Raw genomic sequence first — 27,090 nt, 5'->3', positions numbered from 1 at the left:
ATGCACACTGAGGCCAGTTTGCAATTTATGGTAACATGCACCCAGAGGGCATCTTAGAGATGCCCCCTGAATACCAATCCAACTTCTAGTGTTGGACTGAGCAGTTTCTGCCAGCCTGCCACAACCAGACGAGTTGCTGGCCACATGGGGAAGAGTGCCTTTGTCACTCTTTGGCCAGGAACAAAGCCTGTCCTGGGTGGAGGTTCTTCACACCTCCCCCTGCAGGAACCGTAACACCTGGTGGTGAGCCTCAAAGGCTCACCCCTTTTGTTACAGCGCCCCAGGACATCCCAGCCAGTGGAGATGCCCACCCCTCCGGCCACTGCCCCCACTTTTGGCGGCAAGGCTGGAGGAGATAATGAGAAAAACAAGGACGAGTCACCCACCAGTCAGGACAGCCCCTAAGGTGTCCTGACCTGAGGTGACCCCTGCCTTTAGAAACCCTCCATCTTGAGATTGGAGGATTCCCCCAATTGGAATAGGGATGTGCCCCCCTCCCCACGGAGAAGTCACAAAGAGGGTGTAGCCACCCTCCAGGACAGTAGCCATTGGCTACTGCCCTTCCAGACCTAAACACACCCCTACATCTAGAATTTAGGAGCACCCAGAACCCAGGAAATCAGATTCCTGCAACCTGCACCAAAGAAGGACTGCTGACCTACACGCCTGCAGAGACCACAGATGACAACTGCTTTGAAAACCTGCAACCAGCGACGCATCCAACAGGGACCAGTGACCTCTGAAGCCTCAGAGGACTGCCCTGACGCCCAGGACCAAGAAACTCCCTTGAGCAGTGGCTCTGCTCAACAATCTGCAACAAACTTGCAACTTTTCTACAACTTTAAAGACATCATGTTTCCTGCCGGAAGCATGAGACTTCCCACTCTGCGCCCGTCGCCCCCAGCTAGAGATCCAGAGAACAAACACCACAGGGAGGACTCCCTGGTGACTGCGACCCCGTGAGTAGCCCGAGACGACCCCCCTGAGCCCCCACAGCGACGCCCGCAAAGAGAATCCAGAGGCTCCCCCTGACCGTGATTGCCTGTAACAAGGGACCCGATGCCTGGAACAAGCACTGCACCCGCAGCCCCCAGGACCTGAAGGAACCGAACCTCAGTGCAGGAGTGACCCCCAGGCGACCCTCTGCCTAGCCCAGGTGGTGGCTGTCCCGAGAAGCCCCCCCTGTGCCTGCCTGCACCGCTAGAGTGACCCCCGGGTCCTCCATTGAATCCTATTTAAAACCCGACACCTGCTTTGCACACTGCACCCGGCCGCCCCTGTGCCGCTGAGGGTGTGTTGTGTGCCTACTTGTGTCTCCTCCCAGTGCTCACAAAACCCCATGAGGATGCGGGTACTTATCTGCGGGCAGACTGGAACCGGAACACCCCTGTTCTCCATAGGCGCCTATGTGTTTTGGGCACTTCTTTGACCTCTGCACCTGACTGGCCCTGAGCTGCTGGTGTGGTAACTTTGGGGTTGCCTTGAACCCCCAATGGTGGGTTGCCTATGCCCAGGAACTGAGACTTGTAAACTAACCATTACTTACCTCCCCCAGGAACTGTTGATTTTTGACCTGTGTCCACTTTTAAAATAGCTTATTGCCATTTTAACAAAGACTGTATATGATATTGCTTTTATTCGAAGTTCCTAACTTACCTGTGTGAAGTACCTTGCATTCTATGTGTTTACTTCAAATTTTGAACCTGTGGTTCTTAAAATAAACTAAGGAAATATATTTTTATATATAAAAACCTATTGGCCTGGAGAAAGTCTTTGAGTGTGTGTTCCTCATTTATTGCCTGTGTGTACAACAAATGTTTAACACTACCCTCTGATAAGCCTACTGCTCGACCACACTACCACAAAATAGAGCATTAGAATTATCCAATTTTGGCACTATCTTACCTCTAAGGGGAATCCTTGGACTCTGTGCACACTATTTTTTACTTTGAAATAGTATATACAGATCCAACTTCCTACAGTGCTTGTATCTGATAGAGACTTCTAGTTGTAGATTCCTTACCTTGGAATTTCCCCCAGGCGTCAGACTGGATCCGGAGATTTTTCTACAAGCAATACCCTTGCAGGTGGCGTTGGTCAATGTCGATGGTGTTGTGGTCACCTCGATGATGTCAGGAGTAGTATATAGACGCCGCCCTCGCACAGTGACGTCTGTTCTTTTCTTTCCGTGCCACGCGCTGATCTGGAGAAGAGCTACCCTGGCTATTTTTGGGCCGAATTCGACTGTTTTGTTGACTTTTTTCTGTGACCGGGTTCAAGCCATGCGAGGACTGTCATCAGACGATGTCGGTGACAGATCCTCATCGGGTTTGTCTGTGGTGTCTCGAGCGCGACCACGACCCAAGTCGTGCTCAGAGTGCCAGGCCATGCACCCGAAGACTTTGAGGGAGCAGTCCCTAAAGCTAATGGTGGACCGGCACTCGACTCTGCGCTCTTCGCTCAAGAGGAAGGTCTCGATCGGTCACGGAGTCATCACCACTCATCATTTTCTAAATCCTCGGGTCAAGGTAAGAAGAAGAAGATGTCGAAGAAGTCCCATCGTTCTCTGACTTTGCCCTGTCGCTCCGCCGACGCGGCGTGGGAAGAGCGTCTACGCACAAGGCCTCTGTCCTCGGAGTCTGGGCCGGCTCTGCGCTTCCCTGAGTTTCCCGGAGCCAGAGCGACCCCCGCCCAGCTTAGAGTTTTATGAGGCCATGCGCCTCATATTTGGGTGGTCCGACCCCAATACGGCTCCTTTGGGCCCAAGGGGTTCGGCTGAGGGTCCTTCAGGTTCCGCACTGGCAGCTTCGGCTCCGGCCACCGAGGTCAACTCCGGATCCGTGCGCAGATCTGCACCGGTACCGGTCGCATCATTGAGACCTTCATGGTGCTGGGTCGATTATTGACACTCCTGATGTCGGTGGTGTCCACTATCGGCGTTGACCCAATTCTTATCCCAGACGACCCAGTTCTTCTCCCCGAAGAGACTCTGTCGAAGCGGCATTGGCCGATGCTGCCTTCGGCTTCAATGGGGCTTATTTGCCCCAGGTCGGATTCAGACACTTTTTCTTATGGGTACGAATATGGGGCGGTATTGGAGGGGTCACTGGACCCTTATGAATACCAGGATGACCTTGCAATGGACTGGGTTCAGGAATTGGGCAAAGCCAGTGGTCTGGATACTTCTCCTGACGCTGGCATGCTGTCTTCTCCTACCGTGGCTACGGCGGAAGATGCCACCCAGCAGGCAACAACAGAAGAGCGGTCCAGATGAGTCCTTTGTGCAGCTCAGCAGTCCTTGGGTCAGAGGTTCAGTTCCAAAAGTGCTCTAAAACTCATGGGACTAGTGCCCCTGTACTAATGTTCAAAAATGTCTTTGTTCAGGGGTGACTTCAAAGGAACCCTTTCAAGAGTAACACAATCCCCTTCCAACCCTGTTTCCAGGCATCAGTAGGGGGTAATCAGCCCATTGTGTGACGGCAGGGCACAGCCTATTGACATTTAAGGTGTGAACAACCCTCCTTCGCCCCAGCCTAGGGTGACTGTCAGTATGCAGATGCCTCTTCTGTCATACACAGCTCCTACTATGTTGTGGCTGTCTGGAAAGTTTGCACCGGTTGTAGCTGTCACTCTGCTCTACATGTGGATTGGAGTCAGGCTGCAAAGCAGTTAGTGATAAGCTCAGAGAAATGCCCACTTTATAAAAGTAGGTGTAGTGAAATGGGATTTTAGGCCTTTGCAATTAGTTTGACTTGCAAAGTCAGTGTGGCATTAAAGTGTGCACGTAGACCAGCAGTGGCAGGCCTGAGACAAGCTTGAAAGGCTCCTTTTGTGTGTAGGCTGACTAGTAGCATTTAATTTACAGGAAACTGGGTGCATGGTGTACTGCTTTACAAGGGACTTATATGTAAATATGCCAGACAGTTATAAGCCAATGATTCCAAGTTTTAGGGGAGAGAGCACATGCACTTTAGCACTGGTTAGCAGTGGTAAAGTCCCCAGAGTCCTAAACCCAACAGAAAAGACGGTTAGAAAAATAGGAAGAGCAAGTCAAAACGTTTGGGGATACCCCTGCAAGAAAGGGCCTTTTCCAACCATGACCCATTGCTATGGATAGCTTGACTTTTACAGTGCTCCCCAGCCATTTTGAGTTCTTGTCTTTTTGATCAGTGCCCTTTTCTGGTGCTACATTCAAATATTAGCTTCACTAGTTATGTTATGTGTATTTATTTAGCACACTATCACTCACAAGGGCATCCTGGCATTGAGCAGGTGTATGTGCTTAGCCCTGCCTTTGGTAGGTTGGTTAACTCAAAAGCCAGGACTTCTTGCTGAATTCAAAAAGAGAGACGAAAGCTATAATGTGAAGTGGGAGGCCATACCACGCTTTAGGAGCGATGTAAGATCTGGTTCTGTTTATTCATGGGTTGTGTGCTAGTACGTTTTGGGAAGCGGTGTCTGTGTGGTTGGTGGAAGGAGATGCAGTTGTTCAGCTAGGTTGGGCTTAAGTTGTGTAGTGCCTTGTATGTATGCATGTGTGTGAAGACTTTGAAATGTGTGTTTGTGTATCCTAAGCTTGTGGAGCCCCATGAGTTGTGGTGTGGTGTGACTGGAGTTTGAGAATAAGTTTGGCTGCTGAGTTATGGATGATTTGAAGTCACCTAGTTAGTTGCTTGGTCCCAGCGTAGAGTGTAATCCTGTAGTCCAACTTGCTGGTAACTAAGGAGTGAGTGACTGTCTTTTGAGTGTTGGTTGGGAGCATTTGAAGATCTTCCTGTGCGTCTTCAGGGTGTGGAAGCAGGATGTAGTGACAGCATTGACTTGTGCGGTCATGTCCAGTTTGCTGTTGATGATTATTTCAAGGTTCCTGGCATAGGTACTTTAGTCATACAGGTGGAGAACTTGTTACTTGTGTTGAGGATCTTGTCCACAAGGAAGCATATAAGTTGCTTGTTGGCATGGGAGAGGTTATCATTGTGTGCATGGATCATGTTAGCCAGAGGGATCATGTATGGTTTGGGGATGTGCAATAAAACTTGAGCACACTGAAGCTGCATTTGCAGGCATTTAAGGAATAAGGTGCCAGGCTGACACCTTGTGTTTTATATGTTAAGAAGGAGCAGAGACAGTGTAAAGTTGGTTCTTGGTTGCCAAAGCTTGTGCAGGCGATGGGGTGTGAGACAATGTCAAATGATTCAGCGAGGTTCAGAAAAATGAGGGTTGCTGTGTCGTCTCTGTGAAGGATCATACGGATATCATCTGTGACTGGTGTGTTTTTTCTATGCTGTGGTTTGGCCTGAATCTGGACTGCATGGCATCGAGGAGCTGATAGTTGGTGTGAGACATTGGTTGATTAGTTTCTCTAAGGCCTTTCCCGGGTATGGTAGGACTAAGATGGGTCTGTAGTTGAAAAACATGGCTAGGTCAGCAGTTGGTTTCTTGCTGGGTCAGCAGTTGGTTTCTTGACCTGGGACGTGATGATGGCATGTCCAGGTGTCTGGGAATGTGTTGAGTTAATGGATGCATTTAAGGTGGGTGATAGTGCTTCACTGATCAGTAAGAGTCCTTTGGTGTGAGGAGCAAGAATGAGTTTGGGTCCCCAAGTACATGGTCTTCATGGTAGCACCAATTTCAACTATGATGATGGCAGGCCATTAGGTCAGGTTTCGTTCTTCGACCATGATGCGACATTGAGTTGCAATGGTGACAGGATCCAGTTGAGAATCAAAGTTGGAGTACATAGAGGTGATTTTGTTACACAAGAATGCCAAGAGCTTGTTGCAAAGGACTTGAGGTGATGTTGCTGGAGGCAGCAGGAGGTGCAGTGAAATCTTTGATAATGAAGATTTCCTTGCTTCTGGTAATGCGAGCTTTGGTGCAGTCTGCAAGAGCTGTGGGCTTGGTGTTCTATATCTGCTGGTGGTAGCCTCTTAAGGCTGATTTGAAGATGTCCTTATCTGTGGTGTTCTGACTTGTTCTCCCTTTACGCTCCTGTTTCTTGCAGTGGTGTTTCCTCAATCTGAGTTCCTCTGTACCAGCTAGCCTGTGGTTGGGCTCTTTTAATTTTGCTGTACTTGAGGAGAGCCAAGGTGTTGGTACATGTGGTGATCCAGCTGTTGAGGTTCTTTATGGTGTTGAGCAAGCTGCTGGTGTACGTGAAGGGTGGAAGCCCGCTCCTCTTCTATGATGCTTTTCCAACTTCTGCACAGGTGGTTCCGGTGGTGGTAGGTCTATAGTGGTGTCCGATAGGTATGCCGAAACTGACGAGGGCTTGGTCTGTCGAGGTCCTAGTTGCTGGCTTGTCGATAGTGATGTTGCTGGTTGCTGATTGAGGAGAAATCAGATTTAATACCTGTCCAATGGTATGGGTCGGCTCAGTAATTTACTCTGTGTGAGTTTTCTGAGGTTCCCTTGAAGGGCCATTGAGTTTGGGTCGGTGTGAAATAATTGGTAAAAGTTAAGGTCGCAGAGGCAGATGAAGCTGCGGGCGTTGATGATGAGGATTGTGATTAAGTTAGTGATGTTGCTGCAGAAAATTCATGTGGGATTCTGGTGTCTTTAGACAAAGTTTCCACCAGGGGAGAAGTTGGCAGTGATGCGTATTTTAAACATGAGATGTTCCATGTAGCTGATGGGGTGTTGGTGTAGGTAGTGCTGTTGTGTAGCCATTTAGTTATAGCTCCATACACGTTAATTTATCAAACTAGGCTTACAGCTGTGCACTTTAACCTAGATATATTTTATTCAGCTTCGTTTATTATTTTAATAATAGCCACATTTGCGGTCTTGTTTTATTTTTCTCTGTCTAGCTGTTCTTTGCTTAGGTCAGCAGTGTGTTCTTAAAGAAGACGTTCTTTCACTCTGTGCTTCTCTCAAGGCTGCAGTAAGATAGGTTGCCGGTAAACGTGGTGACGTTTTGTCTCTGGTATTCATAGAAACATACACATCCCTACTTAGGGACATTTTCTCAGAACATCAGCTGTTTTATTTTAAAAACACTTCTCTGTCCCATACACGTTAGAGGGAGATTCCAGCCAGATGACCACAACTGTATGGTGATTTCTGAATGCTTCACTACAGCTGCTTATGCAGACCTCAGGCCTCTTCCTCAGGTATGAGGTACGTTGTCTTCCCGGGGGAACCTGAAGGGCAGAGCTAGAGCTTAATATGCTGTGCTCTAATATAGGCTGGGTAGGATTTATTTTAATGTCTCTAGTGACAGTATTGTAGTGTTATTCATCGTCCTGGCTAGCTATTGCAAGATGCACAGCTGGAACTCCTATGAGTGGGAGCAGTAGAAATGCACTGTAGAGGAACACTTATTAGGATCGATTTGCTCATAACCCAGGAAAACTCCAAATGCCAATACTTTGCCTGCAACTTTGTACAGGTATAATTGCAAGATTGCTGTCTTTTTGGTCAGCTGGTACATCTGCTTTCTTTACTTCTAACATTTCCCCCATTCATTGCTAAAAGTTAAACTGAGCAGATCGTAGTGCTGAGTGATCTCTCAAGTGGATGAGGCAGATGTGGTTTGCGGATGTCCTTAGCTGATAATTGATCCTAAAGTTACAAAGTTCATGCTTTTGCTACTACCAGGAATAAATAGAAAGTGCAGCCCCACAGTGCATACTGACTCAGCCTCTTTGGTCCTACTGCATCATCAAGAACTTTGATAATATCTCTTTGAGAACCTTCTGCTTTGAAATGTCCATCTCCATCCTCGGAAATAAAATATGATTGTACGAAAACCTACGGGTCTTTTTGTGGGTAAAATGTAACCAAGCAAACCTATCACTGCATACTGATAAGATTGTTCATTAATGATTCACCTACATTGTGCTACGAGCACCACAGACCCCAGAAGTCTTCTTTACTAGTTTGCTCATATACTAGCAAAACAAGCATGACATTTAATTTAAATGATGAGAGAAGCTTCTAGAGAGGCTGAACCTTGGTGATCTTTTGTGCTCCAGAGAAGGTTGTTGTTTCCATGGATCTACAAAAATAAATCAGTTTATAACAAAGGGGTTCCTCGCCGCCTGTGGAGTTCATTAAGTGCTCACCTAGAAGTGTAACAGATTTCAGTGTGTGCCTGTGACTGCCTTTTCTTCTTGTGGCACTGTCTTAGTAAACATGACATTAACTGAAGTCTCCAGGAAGCCCACTTAAAAATCAGCATTACCTCCTCATCCTCCTTCCTCGTCCCCTTCCGAACGCATGTAGGAGTAAAGTGCCCTCTTCACTCCTCACGTCATCTTTGAAAGGCAACTTCTTCCCTTTCCATGAAAGGGAAGAAGGACGTGTATATAGCCCCTCCTCTCCCCCGGAACAACCTGTTCTGTTTTTTTGTGCACCTAATAACTCTGTTTCTCACAAAACAAGTGCCGTTTGGGCTGCAGGGGCGCTCTTAGAGTTCTTCTGAACTCATATTACGGTGAGTGCGGCTGCATGGGCGCTGCTTTTTCTTTTGTGCATACCGGCTTCCTTGCCGGTCACTTTCATGTATATTTGGTGGTCCCGATGCAGTTTGCCCGGCCGCCTTTTTTTGTTTTCTGGGCAGCGTTTGGCGCCTCCTGGGTTATGGGGGCACCCTGTTTCTTGACTTTTGGCACCTCCTGGGTTGTGAGGGCACCCTATTTCCCAGCAGGGGAGGGGCAGGTCATCCTATGTTACTTATTAAGTTTCCCTCCCAGACGCTGAAACATTTCTTATGCCTTACCTCACTGAGGTCCCTGGGCTTGGAGTTGTGCCCACGACCTGGTGCTTTTTGTGCTTGCCTGCTTGGGCAGTAAGTGCTGTTTGATGTGCCTGGGTACTGGTTTGGCCTGCCTTCCATGTTGGTTTCCTGTGTTGTGGGTTGGTTACCTGTGTTGTGGGTTGGTTACAGCTTTTGCCTACCCTCCCCTTTTTTCTCCTCCTCTCAGGAGTTCTTTTTTTTTTTTTTTTTTTTGCACCTGAGGAGGGTCCTTCTGTTTTCCTTTCTGGCTTCTGGTGGTCCTCCATTTGGTCCTAGGTTGCTTTTTGTTCTGGTTGCTCTGTGGTTTGGTTTATTCTGCACGCAGCCACAATGGGGAAGCACACTGGGAAGAGTCGCCATCTTTCTCCTTTGCCTTCAACTGGAGTGCATGATAGTGGGGTTCGATGTCCCCCCCCGTGCCTGACATTCAACTCCAGGACATGGTTTGTCAGCTGTCAGATGCCTTTAATTCCCAACGTGGGCAGTCTTCCCCTGTTTCTCAGGATTCCTCTTCTGGTTTTGCCTGGTCTGTTTCTTCCCCTTCTTTGGTCTCCTCCTGGCTGTCTTCGGAGTAAGGTGATGATGATCTTTGGTTTCCATCTGCCTCTATAGGAAAATGTATTTTGAAGGAGGATTTGGATCCTGTGATCTCTTACTTATCCTCCAATCTCCAACTTTCCTTTCCCAAGCTTCCTGTTATCCTTGCTGTCCAGTCCTTACTGCAGCATGAATGGAAGGATCCTGATAGTCTGTTACTTGTTTTATGGGTTGTTTGTATCCTTTGTCAAAAGGGGAGACTTCTGTTCATCAGGTTCTCGCTTTGGACCCTTTAATTTCTAACCCTGTGGGTAAACCTTCTTTACTTTCTGAGAACATGACTTTGTCTGATCCTGTTGATAAGAGGGTCGAAGCTTCTCTCAAGAGATCTCACACGTCTTAGTCTCTCTTTGCTTTCTGAGGTCTATGGGGTCTATACTTCTCAGTCCCTTGTTAAGGATTTTCAGTCCCTCTCCTCTGCCATTCAGGAGGGTGAAGATTTCTCTGATATGCTGTCCCATATGGAAGTTCAAGCTAAGTTTCTTCCGGGTATTGCTTTTGACTCTCTTAAGGTTTCTGCTATCGCCATTGCTGGTTCTATTTCTGCTCGCCGTCATCTCCATCTCTGGGGCAGGAGGGTTGGTTTCTCCCAGAAGAATTGTTTATTGCATATGCCCTTTGGTGGTTCTAAACTCTTTGGGGATGAACTGGAGGAGGTCCTCAGGAAATCATTCAAGTGTCACAAACATGTTCAACCTTTCTGTCCAATACCTAAAGTTTGGGATGGTCGTAAGAGGCGGGACATCAGTTTCAGAAACACCAGCCCAATTCCCTGCCTCTCTGCTCCTTGTTCCAGCACATGGGGGGGGTCCTCCTTCAGGGGGTGCTTCTCGTCAGAACTCACGGTAGAGGTGGTCAGAAGCCTCCTTCCTGACTGGGCCATCCCCTCAGGTTCTCCTGTCTGGGGCGCCTGGCTCTGTTCTTTCCAGTTTGGGCTGCCTCCATCACTGATGCCTAGGTTCTTCAGGTGGTTTCCCACAGTGTTTCTCAGGGTGTTTGGACGTTTCTCTAGAGTTTCCGGATCTTTACTTCCTTCAGACGGCTTGGCCTCAGGATCCGGTGAAACGATCATCTCTCGCCTACGGTATCTCCTCCCTGGTCCTGAAAGGTGCGATTCGGTCAGTTCCTTCTCGGGAGAGGGGGTACAGATGCTATTCCTGTGTCTTCATGGTCAGGAAAGTCACAGGGGATTTTTGTCTTGATCATTGACCTGAGGTTTCTGAACCGCTTTGTCCCAACATTGCATTTTCGGATGTCAACTTTGCATCAGGTGATTCCCTTGGTTTCTTCAGGGGACTTCATGCCCAAGATTTATCTTCGGGAAGCCTAGCTATATGTTCCGATGGCCCAAGCCTCTCAAAAGTTCCTGATGTTTGCTGTGGGCTCCCAACATTGGCAATTCCCGGTGCTCCCTTTTGGACTCGAGTCCTCCCCCCGGATTTTCACAAAGGTTCTAGCCCCGGTGGTGGGTCTCCTGCATTCCAGGGGTTTTCTGGTCCACCGGTATCTCGACGACCTTATGATCCATGCACCCTCTCTGAACCCATTTCTGGCAGACACGTTCTCCCACTGTCTCCCTTTTGGGGGATTTTGGTTTCCTGGTACATCCCTCCAAGTCTCATCTGACTCTCTCTCAGCGTCTGGAGTATATTGGTGCCTTTTTCGATACGGAGACAGGGATGGTGTCCTTTCCTGCCTCCAGGTGTGCCCGACTAGTCAGTTACTTCGGTGCCTCCTACAGGTTCAGTCACTTCTGTGAGAGAGTGGCTGCGTCTTCAAGGCATGATGGTAAGTTGGGTTTGTTTCCTGAGTTTCTCTCCCTTCCCTTACCATTGTCTTGCTTGTCCGAGTTGTTGGGTGTTTTGGTGCTGCCTCGTTTTTTCTTATTTTCAGGCGGCGACTTTGGATGTTATCCCATGGGCTCGCCTTCATTTGGGCCCAGTGGTTCACCGCATCCTGTTTCATTGGACTCCGGCTGGTGGCAACTGGGAGGCTCTCATTCCAGTTTCAACACCTATTTGTCAGGATCTCCTCTGGTGGTTGCATCCTCTGTCTCTAGACCGTGGTTTTCCTCTTTGGTCTTTGAAGCTTCTGGTTCTCAAGACCAATGCCAGCAGCCTGTTCTGGGGGTGGTATTGAGGGTCCTGACTCCCCAGGGTCTCTAGTCTGTGGTGGAGGCTTTGATGTCCACCAATTGAAGGGAGCTTCAAGTGGTCTGGTATGCCCTCCAGTTCTGTGCTGCTGCTCTTCAGGGTCACTTGGTGGTGGTCAGGGTGGGTAACCGAGTGGCTATGTCATACATTAATCGCCAGTTCAGCACCAGGTCCCCCTCCCTTAATCTCCTTGCTCGCCACATCGTATCCTGGGTGGAGTCGCATCTTCTCGGGTTGCAGGCGGTTCACATTCAGGGTGTGCTGAATAGTCAGGCAGAACTCATGAGTCAGGGGTTCCCGTCCTCCCTGGAGTACGACCTGGCTCCTTCGATCTTTTCCCAGATTTGCAGTCATTGGGATGTCCCTGCAGTGGATCTCTTTGCTACCCCCTTGAATGCCAAGCTTGCCCTCTACCTCACCAGGTTCCTTTCTCTGGGTGCGTGGGGGACCGCTGAACTGTCCAGATCGCGCCCTCCAGGTTTCTCTGCGCCTTTTCCCCTGTTTTCCCTGATCCAGCAGCTCCTGTCCCACCTGCTCCGGGAGGTGGCGGATGTGGTTGTGGTCCTCCCTCTTTGGCCGCGGAGACCTTGTTTCCCCCTTCTCTGTCTCCTGGCGGTGGGGCGGGAGTGGTGTCTTCCTCTGAAACCTTCCCCTGTGTCTGTCCCTCTGCGGACTCTGGTGCGTTTGCGTCTCAAGGTCTGGAGGTTGAGAGGGAAGGGCCTTATGAAGTAGGGGCTTTCTTTGCAGGTTTCTCGTTCACTCCTGTCTTCTAGACGGGGTTCCACTAATGAGGCTTATGCGCATCATTGGGGTTCTTTTGATGCTTGGTGCAGGACTCGCTCCTTGTCTCCTGTTTCTGCCCCTTCCTCTTAGGTTTCAGGAGGATTTGGATGAGGGTCTCTCTGTGGCTACTCTGACAACTCCAATGGTGCTCTATCAAAAGTTTCGAGCTCCGTGGGATGATTTGTCCTCTTTTTCTAGTGCAGCCTCTAGATTGTACCGGGGTTTCAGCTTTCTTCGTCCTCTTCGGAACCCATTTTCCCTCCTGGGACATTCCTTTGGTGCTTTCACATCTAAAGTCCCCTCTGTATAAGCCATTGGAATCTGTTTCCCTCAAGTTCCTAACTTTGAAGTGTTTGTTTTTCTGGTGACCATTACTGCTGCCAGGTGTTTGGGGAGCTTAATAACTTGGTTTGTCGCCCTCCGTTCCTACGCATTTTTAAGGACCGGGTCGTCCTTTCCTTGGATCCTTAGTTCCTCCCTAAGGTGAACTCTTCTTTTCATCGGGACCAGGATATTGTTCTTCCTGTCCTCCCTCAGGCAGCTTTGGACTCTGACCCTTCCATGTCCCTTTTGGATGTTGGGCGTGCATTGAAGATCTCGCTCTCTCTAGGTCTTCTGAGTTTCGTCTCTGACTACCTTTTGTCAGTTTTGGGCCTGTACGGAAGGGCGGCCTGTTGTGTTGGATTAAGTCTGTTATCTTTTCCGCTTACCAGGCCCTGGGCAGAGAGGTTTCAGGTGGGGTCAAGGCTCATTCCACTCGCGGAATGGCCGCTTCCTGGGGGTGTATGGTCTGGTGTTTCCCTCCAGGATACCTGGTATTTTCCTTCCACTTCCCTTATCCATTACATATTGCACGTTGCTCAGGATTCTGAATTGTCTTTTGGCTCAGAGGTTTTGGTCGCGGCAGCTTCCTCCTCCTGAGTTGGCTCCTTGTGGTTGGACTCTTCGGGTTTCCTGAATGTAGCCCATGGTGTTCCTCCTTTTTTTTTTTTTTTGGATGGCTCATCGAATTTTGCATTGCACTTATTGTGTTTTCTTTTGTGTGGCTGCTGAAAGTTGTCTTGCTTGGGCATTCCTCCATGCGTTTGGAAGGGGACGAGGAGGGAGGATGAGGAGGTAATGCTCGGATTACTTACCATTAATCTTCATTACTCCGATTCTTCCATCCTCTTCCCCTTCAGTACGTCCCTCCCGGTTTTTTCATCAGCTGTGTTGGTGTTGCTTGGTGATATACAGGTTGTTCCAGGGGCGAGGAGGGGCTATATACACATGTTCTTAGCTTCTAAAAGGTGACTTGAGGAGTGAAGAGGGCACTTCACTCCTCCATGCGTTCAGAAGGGGACAAGGAAAAAAGAATCGGGGTAATGAAGATTACCGGTAAGTAATCTGAGCAATACTCTCTGGATCTTCATTCCATTGTGAAGACACTCCTTTCGGGAGCGGGCTGGTCCACAAAGCGGACAAAATGGAGGCCTGCACATAATGCATCCCTAGGGTGGGAAGCTGTGAGCCCGGGGAAAGGGTGTCCTATGATTGGTGGGCATCCTTTAAAGGCCACCAGTTACAGGCCCTCACCCTCTACCTGCATGGGGGAGTTGAACCCTCAACCCCATATTGGATACGGGGAGAAGGATAACCTGCAGGGGAGGAGCCTGGTAGCCCCAAAACGCAGGAGTAGCTGATCAGGAAGGCCAGTTGGTGAGAAAGCAGTGCTTGTTGAATGGCCACGAACAGGTTGGAGTAACAGACAAGATCAACAAATCTAAGTATAAATAGGATGCATTCATGGAACATGTTATGACCACTGGATGCAATGTTGATGTACCATGTAATGTCACTTTTAAATTCTAAATAATAAACTGCGGTCATCACCAATCCCAATGAAGGCTTTGGGGGCATCAAAGGGATACCAAGCGGATCAAGAAGGGTAAAGGATGCTTTCTTATATTTGCTGTTTGAAGGGTGTAAGTGGGTGCTGGGTGTAAGGAAATACCTTCCTTGGCATGGTTACCCCCTGCCTTTTTGCCTTTTGTTGATGCCAGTTATGATTGAAAGTGTGCTGAGACCCTGCTAACCAGGCCCCAGCACCAGAGTTCTTTCCCTAAACTGTACCTTTGTTCCCACAGTTGGCACAGCCCTGGCAGACAGATAAGTCCCTTGTAAATGGTACCCCTGGTACCAAGGGCCCTGTTGCCAGGGAAGGTCTCTAAGGGCTGCAGCATGTCTTATGCCAGCCTGGGGACCCCTCACGCCGCACATGCCCAATGCCTCACAGCTTATGTTTGCTGGTGGGAGAAAATGACTTAGTCGACATGGCATTCCCCTCAGAGTGCCATGCCCACCTCTTACTGCCTGTGGCATAGGTAAGTCACCCCTTTAGCAGGACTTACAGCCCTAAGGCAGGGTGCACTATACCACCGGTGAGGGCATAAGTGCATGAGCGCTATGCTTCTACAGTGTCTAAGCAAAACCTTAGACATTGTAAGTGCAGGGTAGCCATAAAGAGTATATGGTCTGAGAGTTTGTCAAACACGAATTCCGCAGTTCCATAATGGCTACACTGAAATCTTGGAAGTTTGGTATCAAACTTCTCAGCACAATAAATGCACACTGATGCCAGTGTGGGATTTTTTGTAAAATACACCAAGAGGGCATCTTAGAGATGCCCCCTGAATACCAGTCTGAATCCTAGTGCTAGACTGACCAGTTTCTGCCAGCCTCCCACAACCAGACGAGTTTCTGGCCACATGGGGTGATTGCTTTTGTCACTCTGTGGCCAGGAACAAAGCCTGTACTGGGTGGAGGTGCTTCTCACCTCCCCTGCAGGAACTGTAACACCTGGCGGTGAGCTTCAAAGGCTCATGCCTTTTGTTACAGCACCCCAGGGCATCCCAGCTAGTGGAGATGCCTGCCCCTCCGGCCACTGCCCCCACTTTTTGGCAGCAAGGATGGAGGAGATAATGAGGAAAACAAGGAGGAGACACCAAACAGTCAGTACAGCCCTTAAGGTGCCCTGAGCTGAGGTGACACCTGCCTTTAGAAATTCTCCATCTTGTGATTGGAGGATTCCCCCCAATAGGAATAGGGATGTGCCCCTCTCCCCTCAGGGAGGAGGCACAAAGAGGGTGTAGCCACCCTCCAGAACAGTATCCATTGGCTACTGCCCCCCCTCCAGACCTAAACACACCCCTAGATTTAGTATTTAGGGGCAACCCTGAACCCAGGAAATCAGATTCCTGCAACCTACAACAAGGACTGCTGCTGATCTGAAAGCCCCGCAGAGACGACTCTACCGGCCTGTCTCCAGACTCAAAGAACCTGCACAGCGACGCATCCGCCAGGGACCAGCGACCTCTGAAGACTCAGAGGACTGCCCTGAACCCGAAGGACCAAGAAAATCCAGAGAACCGCGGCACTTTTCAAAAACAGCAACAACTTTGCAACTTTCTAAAAACTTCCAAAGAACTCTTTCTTTCCGCCAGAAGCGTGAGACTTCTCACTCTGCACCCGACGCCCCTAGATCGAGCTCCAGAGAACTAACACCGCAGAGAGGTCTCCCAGGCGACTATGATGACGTGAGTAACCTGAGTTGACCCCCCTGCACCCTCACAGCGATGCCTGCAAAGAGGATCCAGAGGCTCCCCCTGACTGCAACTGCCTGGTAACAAGGAACCCGACGCCTGGACCAAGCACTGCACCCGCAGCCCCCAGGACTGAGAGGAGCCACCTTCCAGTGCAGGAGTGACCAGCAGGTGGCCCTCTTCCTAGCCCTGTTGGTGGCTGGCCCAAGAAGCCCCCTGTTCCTTGCCTGCATCGCCTAGGTGACCCCCGGGTCCCTCCATTGCTTTCAATAGCAAATCTGATGCCTACTTTGCACACTGCACCCGGCCGCCCCTGTGCGGCTGAGGGTGTGTGTTGTGTGCCTGTTTGTGTACCCCCCCCCCCGCCAGTGCTCTACAAAACCCCCCTGGTCTGCTCCCCGAGAACACAGGTACTTACCTGCTAGCAGACTGGAACCAGAGCACCCTTGTTCTCCATAGGTGCCTGTGTGTTTTGGGCCCTCCTTTGACCTCTGCACCTGACCGGCCCTATGTTGCTGGTGCTGGGTCTTTGGGGTTAACATGAGTCCCCAACGGTGGGCTGCCTATGCCCAGGAGACTGACTGTGTATGTGCTTCACTCACCTGAGAAACTAACCAGTACTTACCTCCCCAGGAACTGTTGATTTTTGCAGTGTCCACTTATAAAATAGCTTATTGCCATTTTAACCTAAACTGTGTGTACTACTGTTTTAAATCAAAGTTCTCTACTTATCTGTGTGAAGTACCTTGCATTTTATGTGCTTACCTCAAATCTTGAATCTTGTTGTTTCTAAAATTAATTAAGAAAATACATTTTTCTATAGAACACCTATTGGCCTGGAGTTAAGTCTTTGAGTGTGTGTTCCTCATTTATTGCTTGTGTGTGTACAACAAATGCTTAACACTACCCTCTGATAAGCCTACTGCTCGACCACACTACCACAAAATAGAGCATTAGTATTATCTAATTTTGCCACTATCGACCTTTAAGGGGAACCCTTGGACTCTGTGCACACTATCTCTCACTTTGAGATAGTATATACAGAGCTAACTTCCTAGACTGGGTGTAAATAATTTTAGGTGATTTTACTGACGTCCAGTGTGAAGCATTTGTTTTTGGGACATAAACACAAACCTTAAACCCTTAACTTATATTTTCTTCCTTTTTTGGATTTTGAGTGGTACCCCCATCCTCATTTTAGTCCCTTTACCCCAATTGACCTCACCTGAATCCTAAAAACTCTTTACCTCCCTTTACCTCGACCCACCCTGGAACCATAATAACCTTTAACTCCCTTTACTCGCCTCTGAACTCTAAACACATTGAATGTCATTACATTGCCTAATGTAGAGAACAATAAAGCACACTTGCTATCTGAGGCTACATGGCCCGCCTGTCTTCCTTTTTCACTTGAAAACTATGCACTTACATAGATTGATCAATGTCTGAGGCGGACACCCAGTTACACCCAGACCTCTGTTGTCTTGTACGCCCCAGTGTTACTTTCAGACCTTACTGCTTCCTCCAAAAACGTTTGCATGTAGTCTTGTGTGTATGCATGGTAAAAATCCACTTATTTCTTTAAATGTTAGTGTGTGATTAATAAGTAAGTATGTTTTAATGTCACTCTTTGAAAAAAGAGATGCTTTAATGTTCCATGGAATGCCAGAATTGGATAGGTGTGAGGAAACTGGTAAAGTGTTTCAAGGTACCCACGTTAAAAACCATTAGCTAGTGTGTGAAGGTTATATCTGATCAAATGTTTATATTGATTTCAGGCTGAGTGGACCAACGAGGAAGCAGCTCTGCCTGTGAATTGGCCTCATGAAGGAAAAATAGAGTTTATAAACTATGGACTGCGTTACCGAGCCGATTTGGATTTAGCGCTGCGGAGTATAAGTGTTACAATTAATGGAGGAGAAAAGGTAGACATTCTCTTTTTACTCAACATTTGTTTTAATTGTATTTGATTGCCGCTGTAAAAATATATTAAACAAATTACAATCACAGAATGGTAAAACATACAGATTGAGAAGCAGGGAAATTAGAGTTAAATGTAAACTCTAGACAAATGTTTTCAGTACCACTTCATGAGGTGCCAAAAACCCTTTAATCAGAGACCAGGCTGATGTGCTGACTTTCACATGGTGAACTCATATTCGAAGTAAAGAATTGTACCGCGCCTCCTGTATTTTTTTTCCAACCTCCCACACTATGTTCCTCCTGGTTTCTTCCGGGCCCTGGAAACGGGGTTGAGAGACTTTATCTAGAACGGTGGCCGATGCAGAGTTGCCCTAAAGAAGTTGTACCTACCACCCGACAGGGGCGGCCTAGAGCACTTCTACCTAGCGGCCCAACTTTAGTGGATATCCAGGTGGCTAGCGGATGCCCAGCTGGCTGACACAGCAATGGAGAGAGGTCCCTGGTCATATCTGCAGGTTCAGCACCGGTTTCATTCGCTCACACCTGTGCCGACTCTGCAACAGGTGTTCCTCAGGGTGGCCCATGGATGCTTTTGTTGATCCCTTCGACTGACGAGACAGGTGGTTCCATTTGCGCCGGCCTTGGCACTGTCGGGCACACCGCGGGGCCCCAGGGTCACATCGGGCTCTGAATTGCGGACATGGCATGAAGTAGAACTGTGCATGTTGAGCGATCTTTATGAAGAGGGTCAATTGCTCCCGTTCGCTAGGCTTCAGGACCTGGGACTACCTCCCGGTCTGTTCCTATTATACAACTCCTTGTTACGGGCCCTGAGGATCGGGTGGCGAGATTTCTAAGTAGCTCCTCCCACCCATTTACTGATTCAATATTTACAAGTGATGGGTCGGGGTCGTCGCTTGATTAGTTGGCTTGCAGATGCGCTGCGAATTCACACTGCCCTGGAAAGTGAGGTGCTGTGTGAGGCGTGGTAAGTGGATGTAGGCAGTTCAATTGCGGAGGTGCAGTGGAGGTCAACTCTTTCGGGGCACCTTAACATACCCGCAATTCCAGATTTTGACTCATACAGTACTACTTGGCCCACAGAGCCTATCTTACACCAGCCCGTGTGAATAAACACTTTGCCTGTCGGGACGTGGCTTGTCCCCAATGTCATGAGGTTAGTGCAGACTTGTTACATATGGTGTGGTCCTGTCCTAGTTTGTGCTCCTACTGGAGGGTGGTAATTGATAATCTGTCTGATTGCACGGCCCGACAGATCCCCTTTACTTGGGAGGCGTGCATACTGGGGTTATTCCCTAGAAGTAAGCGGCATAGAGCGGAGGTGCGCTTAACGGACCTAGGACTCCTTGTGGCGAGGCGACTGGTGACTCGTAAGGTGGAAATCACTGGACTCTCCGCCGGTGTAGGCCTGGAGACGCTCCCTCGAGGTATGGGCAGGAGCAGAGGGTGCAGCACTGAGGAGGGAGGAGGTGCTGGGACTACGCCAATTTCCGCTGTCGACTGGCTCGGAAGAACTGATAAGATTGCGGGCGTAGGCGGGGATCCTGAGGAAGGAAGCCTGGATTAGTTTGTCTGAGTGCCCATTGGGGGAATGTTGTGCTGCACTGGGAGATTAAGTGTGGGAATTGGCGAGCTCTGATGCACTCCTAGAAGACAGCAAGGCATAGTTTATTAAACCTGGTGCCTGGCCCAACCTCTCCACTGACATGCCAAAATGATGCAGTTTGGTCCTCAGCCTGATCGGGAAGCAAGTATGTGGAAAATAATAGTATAGATGTCCGCAACCAGTAGTTATTAGTTTGCATGGTTAGTTCATTCAGAGTTAATAACATCTGTCTATTCAACAATGACACTTTACCCACAATTCTAAGTTTGAAAAAGCGTTGCACAAGTGAATGTTGCCAAATGACGTGCTCACCAATAGATGGTATGCAGAGCGCCTCCCACTAGGCTCACAAAGTCATATTAAAAGAGCATTTGTAGAGTATCTTAAATGTATAAGTGTTGCTGGACGCTGTCTGTAGATGGCCCAGAAGAAAGGGCAAGCATATGAGCGATTTACAAGGTATGCTGTAATTCATAGTGCAATGTCATGTTATATTTCAGTCGAATAGTGGTTAGTAATACTGCTGTTACACAACACATTGTGTTAAAATGTTGACAATTCATATATATGATGTGCTGTTGTAATAAAACCTCAAACAGATTCATGAGATAAATATATGTTCGATGGCATCTGTCGCTGTAGATACGCATGTTCTGCAATAGCTCGCCATCTGGTGTTGGGCCGGAGTGTTACAAGTTGTTTTTCTTCGAAGAAGTCTTTCGAGTCACGGGACCGAGTGACTCCTCCTTTTGTCTCCATTGCGCATGGGCGTCGACTCCATCCTCGATTGTTTTTTTTCCGCCATCGGGTTCGGACGTGTTCCTGTCGCTCCGAGTTTCGGAACAGAAAAAATAGTTAATTTCGGAAGATTTTCGTCGGTATTGTTGCGTTCGGGATCGGCATACTTACATTCAACACCGCATCGAAGATCGAAGAGCTCCGGTGCCCTTCGGGGTAATTTTTCGATCCTCCGTCGGGGCCTGGTCGGCCCGACCGCGTGCTGAAGAACGCCGATGGAACGGACCCCGTTCCGTTTCTGCCCCAAATGCCACAATAAATACCCCTACACAGACCAACACTTGGTCTGCAACCTGTGCCTGTCACCTGAGCACAGCGAAGACACCTGCGAGGCCTGTCGTGCGTTCCGGTCCCGAAAAACACTCCGAGACCGTCGAGCCAGAAGACTTCAAATGGCGTCCGCACCGACAGCCCGACGGGAGTTCGAGGAACAGGAAGAGGAAGGTACCTTCTCGATCCAAGACTCAGACTCCGAAGGATTCGACGATACACAAACCGTGAGTAAGACGTCGAAAACCACACAAAGAAACATTTACAAGGCCCAGGGGACGCCACTGCCACCAGGCCATGGCTCAACCCATAAAATCGGTGACCGACCGTCGGCACCGAAAAAGGCCCAAACAGTGCCGAGATCGTCCGACTCCGGTCGAGACACCGGCACGCAGCCTTCTCGGGACCGAGAAAGTGCTGGAGACAAGCCTCGACACCGAGATGCCGGTGTGGACACGGCTCGACGCCGAGACAGCGGCACCGAAACAGATCGACGCCGAGAGGTTTCGGCCCCGAAAAGGAAAAAAGTCACCTCGGAGCCGAAAAAACACGCAGACAAAGTTTCGACGCCGAAACAAACTGCAAGCGACCCAGCTTCAGGCTCTTATACAGAAGAGCACTCGCTAACCTCCCAAATGCAGAAGCATAGGTTTGAGGAAGAGCTACAAGCAACTGATGCGGACCATACGCAAAAGCGTATCTTCATTCAGCAGGGGACAGGAAAAATAAGCACCCTTCCCCCCATTAGGAGAAAGAGAAGGTTGGAGTTCCAGACGGAACAAGCACCACAACCAAAAGTGGTGAAAAGAGTTACACCACCACCCTCTCCTCCGCCCGTGATTAACGTTTCACCAGCACAAACGCCATCACACTCCCCAGCTCACACCACCATGAGCCAGGGTGACCAAGACCAGGACGCATGGGACCTATACGACGCCCCAGTGTCAGATAACAGCCCAGAGGCATACCCTACAAAACCATCTCCACCAGAAGACAGCACCGCGTACTCTCAGGTGGTGGCTAGAGCAGCACAATTTCACAACGTAAGCCTCCACTCAGAACAGGTCGAGGATGATTTCTTGTTCAACACACTCTCCTCCACCCACAGCTCCTACCAAAGCCTGCCTATGCTCCCTGGTATGCTCCGGCACGCAAAAGACATATTTAAGGACCCGGTCAAAAGTAGGGCAATCACACCAAGGGTGGAAAAAAAGTATAAGCCGCCTCCTACAGACCCGGCTTTCATCACAACACAGCTGCCACCAGACTCTGTTGTTGTAGGAGCAGCTAGGAAAAGGGCCAACTCTCACACATCTGGAGATGCACCACCCCCAGATAAAGAAAGCCGCAAGTTTGATGCAGCTGGTAAAAGAGTCGCAGCACAAGCTGCAAACCAGTGGCGCATCGCGAACTCCCAGGCACTACTTGCGCGCTATGACAGAGCCCACTGGGACGAGATGCAACATCTCATTGAACATCTGCCCAAAGACTTCCAAAATAGGGCAAAACAAGTGGTTGAGGAGGGACAGGCCATCTCCAACAACCAGATCCGCTCCTCCATGGACGCTGCAGATACAGCTGCACGGACAATTAATACATCTGTAACTATCAGAAGGCATGCATGGCTCCGAACGTCTGGATTTAAACCAGAGATTCAACAAGCAGTTCTCAATATGCCTTTTAATGAAAAAGAACTGTTCGGTCCAGAAGTGGACACAGCGATTGAGAAACTCAAAAAAGATACGGACACTGCCAAAGCCATGGGCGCACTCTACTCCCCGCAGAGCAGAGGGAATTACAGCTCATTCCGTAAAACGCCCTTTCGAGGGGGGTTTCGGGGTCAAAGCACACAAGCCAGCACCTCACAAGCCACACCGTCCAGTTACCAAGGACAGTATAGAGGAGGTTTTCGGGGACAATATAGAGGAGGGCAATTCCCTAGAAATAGAGGAAGATTCCAAAGCCCCAAAACCCCTACTACTAAACAGTGACTCACATGTCACTCACCCCCTCCACACAACACCAGTGGGGGGACGAATAGGTCATTATTACAGAGCATGGGAGAAAATCACTACAGACACTTGGGTTCTAGCAATTATCCAACATGGTTACTGCATAGAATTTCTACAGTTCCCTCCAAACATACCACCAAAAGCACAAAATTTAACAACACACCATTCCAATCTCCTAGAGATAGAAGTGCAGGCACTATTGCAAAAGAATGCAATCGAATTAGTGCCAAACACACAAATAAACACAGGAGTTTACTCACTGTACTTTCTGATACCAAAGAAGGACAAAACACTGAGACCAATCCTAGACCTCAGAGTAGTCAACACTTTCATCAAATCAGACCACTTCCACATGGTCACACTACAAGAAGTATTGCCATTGCTAAAGCTGCACGACTACATGGCAACTTTAGACCTCAAGGATGCTTATTTCCATATACCAATTCACCCATCGCACAGGAAATACCTAAGGTTTGTATTCAAAGGAATACATTACCAATTCAAGGTACTGCCTTTCGGATTAACAACCGCACCAAGAGTCTTTACCAAATGTCTAGCGGTAGTCGCTGCACACATCAGAAGGCAGCAAATACATGTGTTCCCATATCTAGACGACTGGCTAATCAAGGCCCATTCGTTAATAGAGTGCTCAAATCACACAAATCATATCATACAAACCCTCTTCAAACTAGGGTTCACCGTCAATTTCACAAAATCCAAAATTCGGCCACGCAAGGTACAACAATACCTGGGAGCCATAATAGACACATCAAAAGGAGTAGCCACTCCAAGTCCACAAAGAATTCAAAATTTCAACACCATCATACAACGCATGTATCCAACACAAAAGATACAAGCAAAGATGGTATTACAACTCCTAGGCATGATGTCATCATGCATAGCCATTGTCCCAAACGCAAGACTGCACATGAGGCCCTTACAACAATGCCTAGCATCACAGTGGTCTCAAGCACAGGGTCACCTTCTAGATCTGGTGTTAATAGACCGCCAAACTTACCTCTCGCTTCTGTGGTGGAACAACATAAATTTAAACAAGGGGCGGCCTTTCCAAGACCCAGTGCCACAATACGTAATAACAACAGATGCTTCCATGACAGGGTGGGGAGCACACCTCGATCAACACAGCATACAAGGACAATGGAACGTACATCAAACAAAACTGCATATCAATCACCTAGAACTTCTTGCAGTTTTTCAAGCACTAAAAGCTTTCCAACCAATAATAGTTCACAAATACATTCTCGTCAAAACAGACAACATGACAACAATGTATTATCTAAACAAGCAGGGAGGGACGCACTCCACGCAGTTAAGCATGTTAGCACAAAAAATTTGGCATTGGGCAATTCACAACCAAATTCGCCTAATTGCACAGTTTATACCAGGGATACAAAATCAACTCGCAGACAATCTCTCTCGAGATCACCAACAGGTCCACGAATGGGAAATTCACCCCCAAATACTGAACACTTATTTCAAACTCTGGGGAACACCTCAGATAGACTTGTTTGCGACAAGGGAGAACGCAAAATGCCAAAACTTCGCATCCAGATACCCACACAAACAATCCCAAGGCAATGCCCTATGGATGAACTGGTCAGGGATATTTGCTTACGCTTTTCCTCCTCTCCCTCTCCTTCCTTACCTGGTAAACAAACTCAGTCAAAGCAAACTCAAACTCATATTGATAGCACCAACTTGGGCAAGGCAACCCTGGTACACAACGCTGCTAGACCTATCAGTGGTACCCTGCATCAAATTGCCCAACAGGCCAGATCTGTTGACACAGCACAACCAAAAGATCAGACACCCAGATCCAGCATCGCTGAATCTAGCAATCTGGCTCCTGAAATCCTAGAATTCGGGCACTTACAACTTACCCAAGAATGTATGGAAGTCATAAAACAAGCAAGAAGGCCATCCACCAGGCACTGCTATGCAAGTAAATGGAAGAGGTTTGTTTGCTACTGCCATATTAATCAAATACAACCATTACACACAACTCCAGAACATGTAGTGGGTTACTTGCTTCACTTACAAAAATCTAACCTAGCTTTCTCTTCCATTAAGATTCACCTTGCAGCAATATCTGCATACCTGCAGACTACCTATTCAACTTCCCTATATAAAATACCAGTCATTAAAGCATTCATGGAGGGCCTTAGGAGAATTATACCACCAAGAACACTACCTGTTCCTTCATGGAACCTAAATGTTGTCCTAACTAGACTTATGGGTCCACCTTTTGAACCCATGCACTCCTGCGACATACAGTTCCTAACCTGGAAGGTGGCATTTCTCATCGCCATTACTTCCCTGAGAAGAGTAAGCGAAATTCAGGCGTTTACTATACAGGAACCTTTTATACAACTACACAAAAATAAAGTCGTCCTAAGGACCAATCCTAAATTTTTGCCAAAGGTTATTTCACCGTTCCATCTAAATCAAACAGTGGAACTTCCGGTGTTCTTTCCACAGCCAGATACCGTAGCTGAAAGGGCACTACATACATTAGATGTCAAAAGAGCATTAATGTATTACATTGACAGAACAAAGAACATCAGAAAGACTAAACAACTCTTTATTGCATTTCAAAAACCTCATGCAGGAAACCCAATTTCAAAACAAGGTATAGCCAGATGGATAGTTAAATGCATCCAAATCTGCTACCTTAAAGCTAAACGACAGCTGCCCATTACACCAAGGGCACACTCAACCAGAAAGAAAGGTGCTACCATGGCCTTTCTAGGAAACATCCCAATGCAAGAAATATGTAAGGCAGCCACATGGTCTACGCCTCACACATTCACCAAGCACTACTGTGTAGACGTGTTATCCGCACAACAAGCCACAGTAGGTCAAGCTGTATTAAGGACATTATTTCAGACTACTTCCACTCCTACAGGCTGATCCACCGCTTTTGGGGAAATAACTGCTTACTAGTCTATTGCAGAACATGCGTATCTACAGCGACAGATGCCATCGAACTGAAAATGTCACTTACCCAGTGTACATCTGTTCGTGGCATCAGTCGCAGTAGATTCGCATGTGCCCACCCGCCTCCCCGGGAGCCTGTAGCAGTTTGGAAGTTACCTTCAATTATTTATATATGTATCATCTCAACCTTAAATAAGTGCATACTTAGTCACTCCATTGCATGGGCACTATTACTACAATTCAACTCCTACCTCACCCTCTGCGGGGAAAAACAATCGAGGATGGAGTCGACGCCCATGCGCAATGGAGACAAAAGGAGGAGTCACTCGGTCCCGTGACTCGAAAGACTTCTTCGAAGAAAAACAACTTGTAACACTCCGGCCCAACACCAGATGGCGAGCTATTGCAGAACATGCGAATCTACTGCGACTGATGCCACGAACAGATGTACACTGGGTAAGTGACATTTTCAATATATGCTAGAAGGTAACCAATGGCCGACTTGTGGGGCAAGTTCTTGACTGCTTTTGAATATCCCTTTCCTGTCACGGATCAAGAATTAATCCACTAACTGTGTTCTGGTAGCCTTCAGAAGCAAGGCAGTGTCAGATTCATGATGATGCTCGGTGGTGACGAACTTGCAGTAGGAATTGCGGTAGGAGGGGAAATCTACAAATGCCAGTGAAAGACCATTGTTAGTTTTAATCAAAGCGATGATATCTTGATGAAAATTGAAAAGTTAGAGCAACTCACAAATCATGTGCGCAAGACTGTAAGGGTCAGAGATGTTATAGCATGATGTATATAGGAAATAAGATAATATACACGTGAAGTATACTTGAAATAGCATAGTAGATTGTATTTATATGTTCGATGGCATCTGTCGCTGTAGATACGCATGTTCTGCAATAGCTCGCCATCTGGTGTTGGGCCGGAGTGTTACAAGTTGTTTTTCTTCGAAGAAGTCTTTCGAGTCACGGGACCGAGTGACTCCTCCTTTTGTCTCCATTGCGCATGGGCGTCGACTCCATCTTCGATTGTTTTTTTTCCGCCATCGGGTTCGGACGTGTTCCTGTCGCTCCGAGTTTCGGAACGGAAAATTAGTTAATTTCGGAAGATTTTCGTCGGTATTGTTGCGTTCGGGATCGGCGTACTTAGATTCCACACCGCATCGAAGATCGAAGAGCTCCGGTGCCCTTCGGGGTAGTTTTTTCGATCCCCCGTCGGGGCCTGGTCGGCCCGACCGCGTGCTGAAGAACGCCGATGGAACGGACCCCGTTCCGTTTCTGCCCCAAATGCCACAATAAATACCCCTATACAGACCAACACTTGGTCTGTAACCTGTGCCTGTCACCTGAGCACAGTGAAGACACCTGTGAGGCCTGTCGTGCGTTCCGGTCCCGAAAGACACTCCGAGACCGTCGAGCCAGAAGACTTCAGATGGCGTCCGCGCCGACAGCCCACCGAGAGTTCGAGGAGCAGGAAGAGGAAGGTACCTTCTCGATCCAAGAATCCGACTCCGAAGGATTCGACGATACACAAACCGTGAGTAAGACGTCGAAAACCACACAGAAAAATATTTACAAGGCCCAGGGGACGCCACTGCCATCCGGCCATGGCTCCACCCATAAATTCGGTGACCGACCGT

General features: G+C 48.3%; 1 protein-coding gene across 3 annotated transcripts in view; it reads left to right on the top strand.

The window, feature by feature from the left end:
* ABCC1 (ATP binding cassette subfamily C member 1 (ABCC1 blood group)) overlaps positions 1–27,090 on the top strand; it is an 872,430-nt gene that overhangs the window by 766,214 nt on the left and 79,126 nt on the right. For all 3 annotated transcript variants that reach the window (XM_069210194.1, XM_069210193.1, XM_069210195.1), the window contains one exon: positions 17,633–17,779. In XM_069210194.1, coding sequence (XP_069066295.1) covers positions 17,633–17,779 — 147 coding nt within the window. The remainder of the gene's footprint in view (positions 1–17,632; positions 17,780–27,090) is intronic.

Source organism: Pleurodeles waltl, chromosome 10 (genome assembly GCF_031143425.1).
Source record: "Pleurodeles waltl isolate 20211129_DDA chromosome 10, aPleWal1.hap1.20221129, whole genome shotgun sequence".
Taxonomy (NCBI): Eukaryota; Metazoa; Chordata; class Amphibia; order Caudata; family Salamandridae; genus Pleurodeles; species Pleurodeles waltl.
This window is presented reverse-complemented; position numbering and strand designations above follow the sequence as displayed.